Source organism: Camellia sinensis, chromosome 14 (genome assembly GCF_055761805.1).
Source record: "Camellia sinensis isolate YWXY chromosome 14, ASM5576180v1, whole genome shotgun sequence".
Taxonomy (NCBI): Eukaryota; Viridiplantae; Streptophyta; class Magnoliopsida; order Ericales; family Theaceae; genus Camellia; species Camellia sinensis.
In genome coordinates this window covers 94,899,009-94,906,513 of record NC_138974.1, presented here as the reverse complement: position 1 = coordinate 94,906,513, position 7,505 = coordinate 94,899,009, and the positions used below count along the sequence as shown (strand labels likewise).

Sequence of the window (7,505 nt, the reverse complement as noted above, 5' to 3'; positions counted from 1 at the left end):
AATTTAATTAATTCTTCAAATTTAAATAATTATTGAAATAAATAATATAGCTTATTAGCCCTTCCGCACACGAATAAATAAATAAACAATAGCTCATATCTTTTAGGTTAAGTGGGTGAGTTTATGTTTGAGAAGTTCTTTAGTGTTGAACTTGGAATGGCTAGGCTTGACATCGAGCCAAACCAAACTTAGAATAACACATATGCCCTTATTATATAAAACAAATTTGATCTAAACTCGATCATTCAGTGAGTAGTATAATCAAATTTGAATGGTGGAAGATGTAAATACCAACAATTTTTTTTTTCTCTCTCCCACTCCCTAAAAAATATTGAAAAATAATAGGGCAAATTACATATACCCCTCGAGGTTTAGTAAAATTACAGATACTCCTCTAAGGTTTGAGAAATTACAGATACCCCCTGAAGGTTATATTTGCATAACAAATTAGGGGGTAAATTGTTATGAAAATATAAACTTCAGGGGGCAATTTGTTTTGAAGCTATAAACCTTAGGGGATATCTATAATTTTCGAAACTTCAAAGGGGTATCTGTAATTTAACTAAAGCTCGAGGGAGGTATATGTAATTTGTCCAAAATAATAATAATAAAAAGGTATTAAGGTGATAGTCCAATTATAATAAACATGACCACCAACTTGAATTCATATTGTTTATTAGTATTTTCACCAAGAAAAATTGAACCTAAAAACCTACCACTCATTGCATGTCCCTTTTACCTTCCATGCCACAACATGGTACAATATTTTTTTAACAGTCATCATTAAATATTTTTTCAACACTCTTTCTTATTGTCTAAATGCAAAATCAATAATTGATCTACTTCTAGGTTGAATTTGGTGGTTTTGGGACAATTTAAGAGTCATTGATGAAATAACTTCAATACACATCTAACATTTTGAAAACAAAATTGAAATCAATTTAAAATATTAGAACCAATTAAAATCACACAACTTGAAATTAAGTGCTACACATGGGACTTGATACTGGCATTATCTATTTCACAACCTTCAATCAAAATTTCATTTATTTCTCTAACCATATGTATGCAAACATAATTCCAATAAACAGAGAAAATTCACTAGCCATACTACAATTTACATACCTAATTTTATCTTTCGTTGCCAAACATTGTCATTAATTCATTAAAACATTGTCAAACCCTCATTAACAATCGTAAAACCTCCATCAACTATTAAATTATGCCCGCTCACATACTTAGACTCATCACTAGCTAGATAGAGAACAGCACGAGCTACATCCTCAGGCTTAAGAGCCACCCCAGAGAGGTTAGAATACAAATTGTCCAACATATCATCATCTTCCAAGTTCAAGAATTTCCTCGCCATCTGTGTTGGGACGGCATAAGGCGATACACAGTTCACTCGAATGCCGCATTTTCCGAGCTCGACAGCGGTGTTTCGGGTGAGCCCTAATATGGCGTGTTTGGAACAAGTATAAGCATGGGTGGCTACGCCACCAAACACCGAGCAAATGCTAGCTGTGTTAACTATGCTTCCATGCTGCACCGGTTGCATCACGCGAGCTGCGTGTTTTGTGCCTAGAAATGCACCTGTTGGTGTTCGAGAAAATTGGTAATACTAGTAAACTGATCAGGACCGAATCAAACTTAAAGAACAATTAGGTTTCATGTTCAAATAATTATATTTGTTAATGGGGGTTTGGTTCACAGATTAAGGAATGAATTTTAAAAGGAGTGACTAGGCTTTGGTTCCAAACATAAAACAATAATAGTCCTGGAAACACGATGAGGCACAAAATGGTTCACAGAAAATGTAATGGAAATGGAAGAGTGAGATTAAAGCCAGTTATGGAGGGTCTACATTCAAAACAAATCATAGTCAACCATTATGCTTTTTGTGATCCATTTTATATTTTAATTATATTCTTAGCATTAGTGAACTTTTGTCAATTTTTGTTTTTTTTGTTTTTAATTTTTAGGGTCTCCTAGTTTACTAAGATCTAAAACTGAAAAGCCATTTTTCCCCCCCTTTTAAATTCATTAAATACAAAAAAGAATAAACAAAAAAGTTATTAAAAGGCAATTGCGAAACCAACTATAAGAAGAAATTTGTTCCTTATTTTTAATTAATCTTACTTTGTAAATTATAAGTGTGTATGTACTTTTAATTAATCACTCACTCTATATATAAAGATCTATGTATTTTTGTTGAGTATTTTTTTCACTATTTATATGATTTTTCCACTTCTTATAGTATTGGAAATTGTTTCCATTTAATAATTAGTAAAAACAAAGAATAAAGAATATTCTTAAAATTTGAAGTATTCTTGTGGTTTATTTTATTATATTTTTAGAATGTTTCTATAAGTATAACCAATTTTGATCGAAATTCAATACTCCGAATATGGTGATCAATTAATTAGCCTAAAACCATCAGACCGAACTGAAAACGAACTAGTTTTTACACTTTTCATTCAGTTTAATTCCTAAATTTTTGGAATAGTAGTAATTGATTTAGTTCTTGATTTATCTTAAAACCGAACCAAGTTAGACCATGAACACCCCTTTACCTATGAGATTAACGCGAATGACACTCTCAAACTCAGCTATGTCATTTTGAAGAATGCTGGATCTTCTGGAATCCATGATTCCTGCATTGTTGAACATTATGTCAAGCTTGCCATGTTGGGCCACAACATTGTTAATGGCAGTTTGGACATGGATCTCGTTTGTGACATCGCAATGGACAAAGGAAGCATGAGTTGTGCCGATGTCATTGCAAATCGAGTGGCCCTGATCGTCTTGTACGTCGGCAATCACGACTTTGGCACCCTGTTCGCAGAATAACTTGGATGTGCAGGATCCAATGCCGCCAACCCCGCCTGTGATCAGGGCAACTTTTCCTTCCAATCTAATGTTGCACAAAAATTAAAAATAAATTTAAAATGTAAGAAGTTGAAAGTGTTGGAGAAGATTCTCGTCCTATATAGTGGGTTTGTTTTGATGCAATTATTTCAAAATTGAAAATTGATAATTAAAAAGTTAGAAGTTAAAAATACCTCTACTCTAACTTTTTTTTTATAATTGACTCCAACTTTCTTACCAAACACTTGACAAAATTAAGGTATACTATGATATAAATTGAACAACTAATTTGGTATTGCTTCTCCTCCTGCCTTGTGGCACATTGAATTCTTTATTTTAAAAAAAAAAAATTAGATAACAAAGTGCACGAGGCTCGAAAAGCCTTCTTTACCAAGTTCAAGGTCTAAGGTTCCTCAAGTTCTTTAAAAAGAAAGGATAATGCTATGATGCATTTATGAGCACGAAATATTCGCTACAAGTATAATTTTGATAACCAAGCTCGCGATCCTCCAAAAGTTGTCATTCCTCCTAAAATCACAAGAGCGTGAGCTTATCAGCGGGTATGTGCCAGAAAACCCCTTCGATGCTTAAATTAGCACTCAAGATCAATATGGAAGAAAAGCTCTGTGAATTCAAGAACTAAAGTTTCATTATTTGATATTATGTTAGTTTTAAGCTTTTGTAAGTTTCACACAACAATATCGTAATAGGACTCTAATTCCTCACTTAGAGTCCCACTAGGAATAACATTCCTAAATGATAATACTTATCATTTCACACCATTCTCACTGCAAGCTATATGAGAGGGTTCAAAAACGCCGTTCGAAAATTCGAAGATCTTCGAAGATCATCGAAGAAAAAATTCGAATTCTCTAGAAGATGATAAGAGGCTAATTAGATTCTTCAATAGTCTCAACTAAGAATATAAAAGCAAAGAGATGATGGAGATAAGAGATTAGGTGAAGAAGAAGACAAAGTAATTAGAGAAAGAATAATGGCAAGGCTCTCCCATGGATCTCCCATTTTCACTCTCAACGTTGATAATGGAGAAGGGAAATTAGTTCTTTCCCAAGAGTTATCTCTCCAAAATCTATCTCTTGTAAAGCTATATGTGGGTGTTATTTATAGACACCTCATGATATAGAATGGAGCCCATGTGCAAGGCACATAGGGAATATTCTCTCTAACCACCTTGTCCGAGAAGGTGACTTCTCCGAGGATGATGGAAACACTCGAAGAGGAGATCAACCTCTCAACTAACCCTTCTTCTTAGCCACACCTAACCAATGATCCCCAATCATCCCAAAGGGTTAAAGGTAGTCCTAGAGGACGCCCTGCCGCATAAGGGTCAGGGGTAGTTCAAGAAAACGTCATGTCGCAAATATTGCCGATTCTCAAGGGCCCCCCTATATCATGCCATCTTGACCCGAGTATAGACTAGTTCAACCGAAAAGTGAATTTATCTCCATTCACCGTCCTCAGGATCAGGTCCTTTGTTCGAACTCCATTACGCCCATGGTTTTGGTGCGTAGATTCCGGAAAGCTGCGAGCCTGCAAGTGTTCTAGGACTCGTTAATGAAGCGACTTCTAGATTGCGTCTGAATTCTTTCGAAGCCAAGTGCTTCGCATCTCTAGCTTCGTGGATCCGAACCCTTTCAAGTTCGAGTGCCTCGGATCTCCAGGCTTGCTCAATATCCTTTCGAGTCCGGGCCCAAGTAAGTCTCTAAGTTCGTGGATCCGAACCCTTTTGAGGCTTAGAGCGATTCAGCCCGTTTGATGGCGATAAGTCCGGGCCCACCAATCTTGGACTTGCGATAAATTCGGGCCCACCAACCTTGAACTATTGGGCCTAATTAATTTAGTGGGTTCAAATTAACTCCTCTTACATAAGCCAAGTGTGATGACACAACTATTGGCGCGGCAATCAACCGAGCAACCGTATCACTTAACCCTTGCTGGTTCTTAAGACAACCATGCAACGCACAACGCCATGCTAAGTCGCACAACGCGTCACCATGCTAACGCTGCGGGACACTCCATCTAGCTTAGCCTAAAACCATGCTGAATTTGCCCCGCCAAATATCAAGGCACAAATTTCCCCCTCAATACACATCCTCACAAAGGTGTGTGTCATATACAAGTTATGCCATTTGTGAGTTTGATTATCACAAATGGCATAATTTAACACTAATGGAGTCATAACTTAAAATAAATAAATAAATAAATAGAGTTATAATTAAATATCACATGAGGTATAATCACACAACTCTTAGATCATAACCAAAATAATGTTATAACTAACATCACAATGTGTTATAACTAACAACACAATATATTATAACTAGAGCTACAAAAATCGTAACTAAAAATGCATATGGTACACACTCCAATAGAATTCTCATAAAAAGAAGAAATTATAAGTAACTTAATAAATTGTATAAAATAAACCCTACTAAATGTCAAATCTAGAGAATATATCAATATTGATTGCAGTGTAACAGTATTGGGAATTGTGTATCATAGTTGTAAATTTTTTAAAATCATCAATGGCAGAAGAGGAGTATTGTACCCTTTGGTGGCTTACTTTCATCCATATCATTTGTTTTGTAGGGCTTAACAAGTAAATTATTTGTATAAAAATCATATTGATCAAATATCATGTGATAGAATTATATTCGTCTTTAAAAATATAAACCGCAAATGTTATTTTCAAAAAAAAAAAGTCTATATTTTGCAGTGGCAATTCTAGGAATTTTCATGGATGGGGTCACTTAACAAATTTTATAAGAAAGAAAAATTCAACTAAATAACACTTATTCTGTTTGATTTTGAAATTTCAAAAGTAGTTTGAGATTTTTATTTTTTTGTGTTTTGCTGTATTTACAAAAAAAATTTCACATTTTAGTCTTTTTTTTTTTTTAAGATGCACCTTGTATATAAAATGTAAAATATTTGTAAAAAATCTAAGAAAATTTATATTTTTTGTAATTTGAGAATTTTTTAAAACAAATCACAAATATATTTTGTTTTTTGTTTTTTGTTTTTTGTTTTGTTTTTTTTTTTTTTAAATGTATCTAGATTAAGTGGATCTAAAAAGTGAAATAATTTGCTTAAAATATTTAAAAAGTTCAATAAAAATAAAAAATAAAAAAATAATTTTTTTTTTTAAAACTAAACTGAGTGATTTAAAATTTTTAAATAGTCAATCTCTATTGGTAGCTGTCCCTCTTTGATGATGACCTTTAATTGTTTTAACAGAATTAAACAATATTAAATAAAACATTAATATTGTAAATACAAAAATAAAATAAAATAAAAGTGAAGGTTTTTGACAGCTTAATGGGATCCATGACCCTATCTATCACTACTCAGTTGGGCTCTTATTTTTTTTAAAATAAATATGAGCGGATTATTTAATTATTAATATTTGGCTAACTTTTTTTTCTTTTTCTTTTTCTTTTTTTTTTTTTTTTTGTATGAATGGTTTTTTCAACAATCTTATAAAATAAATCATTCGAATAATAAAATAAATTCAGGACATGCTCACTAAAAATCACAACAATTCTAACCGATTCAAGGTACAAGAAGGACCCCTCTCCCTTTAATCTCACAGCTACAAAGCCTTTGGCTTAAATTTGGCCAATTAATATCATGCAAAAGTTTAGAAATACTTTGGCTTAAATTTGGCCAATTAATATCATGCAAAAGTTTAGAAATACAGAAACCAATTACTTAATTAGATACAATACTAAGGTGAGTCTCATCTTTCTGTGAATTCCACATCATTGTAAAAAGAATTATAATTAGTTTTGTGATTGATTTATGTACAAATAAAAGAGAATTGCAATTTTAAAGAGGGGTTTTACATACCTTCTGGTAGCAGTAGAGAGTACTGAGAAACCTCTCATGGTTGATTTTGAGGACTTGTCAAATCTCTTAGAAGCACTGCCAAAGGTCTTAATAAATAGGATATATATATGACCTATATCTACTGAAACATGAAGGAAATCAAAGAGAGAAACAATGGTAAAACAATTGCAATATTTGCAAAGAGAAACAGAAACTTATATATATGGGGAATTGAGTTCAAATGAGAACTAGTTTCACCCTACAGAATAGGTAGACTATTCTTGGAACCATTGGGTCCATTAAAAGACTTTGTTAGAAGATATTTTTTGCATGGTTGTGGCTTGCACGTCAAAATCTCTCTCTCTCTCTCTCTCTCTCTCTCTCTCATCCATGACAACTGGAGCTCAATCTATAATTGACAATGTTGAAGCTCCTCTCCATACTACTATCATCTATATTCCTTCATATTTTATTTTGCGAGTTCCATTTTGAGTCCACAACACCATTCATCTCTTAAATCTTTCTGTTAAAGTTATTTGTGCAAAAAATTAATTTTATCAAAAATCGATAAATAGATGAACAAGTTGCATTTTTGTTTCATAAAATGGACTATTTAAATTTAAACACATAATTATCATTCATTCAAAAAATAAAATGTAATTTGATCATGTGTCTAATGACATTCGGTGGAATTAATTTTTTACACAAGTCATCTTTATTGTTGAACGGTTCGAATTATCGTTGTATGTTTGGAATTAGACCTATAAAATAAAGTGTAGAGAGGTATG

The 7,505-nt window shown here is 32.8% G+C and overlaps 1 protein-coding gene across 1 annotated transcript; it reads right to left on the bottom strand.

The window, feature by feature from the left end:
- Positions 1-1,019: 1,019 nt before the first annotated feature.
- On the bottom strand, positions 1,020-7,218 carry LOC114268101 (secoisolariciresinol dehydrogenase). The gene is made up of 3 exons (XM_028209215.2): positions 6,739-7,218; positions 2,574-2,914; positions 1,020-1,593 (listed from the first exon to the last, which is right to left on the bottom strand). The coding sequence occupies exons 1-3, from the start codon at positions 6,774-6,776 to the stop codon at positions 1,166-1,168; spliced, it is 807 nt and encodes a 268-aa protein (XP_028065016.1). The 5' UTR covers positions 6,777-7,218; the 3' UTR covers positions 1,020-1,165.
- Between the last annotated feature and the right edge of the window lie 287 nt (positions 7,219-7,505).

Bases quoted from the DNA above. Each gene is read 5' to 3' on its own strand.
- LOC114268101 (XM_028209215.2), bottom strand. From the start codon at position 6,776: ATGAGAGGTTTCTCAGTACTCTCTACTGCTACCAGAAG. The intron at 2,915-6,738 runs GTATGTAAAACC...GTGCAACATTAG, and splicing joins CTCTCTACTGCTACCAGAAG to ATTGGAAGGAAAAGTTGCCC. The intron at 1,594-2,573 runs GTAAAGGGGTGT...GAACACCAACAG, and splicing joins CATTCGCGTTAATCTCATAG to GTGCATTTCTAGGCACAAAA.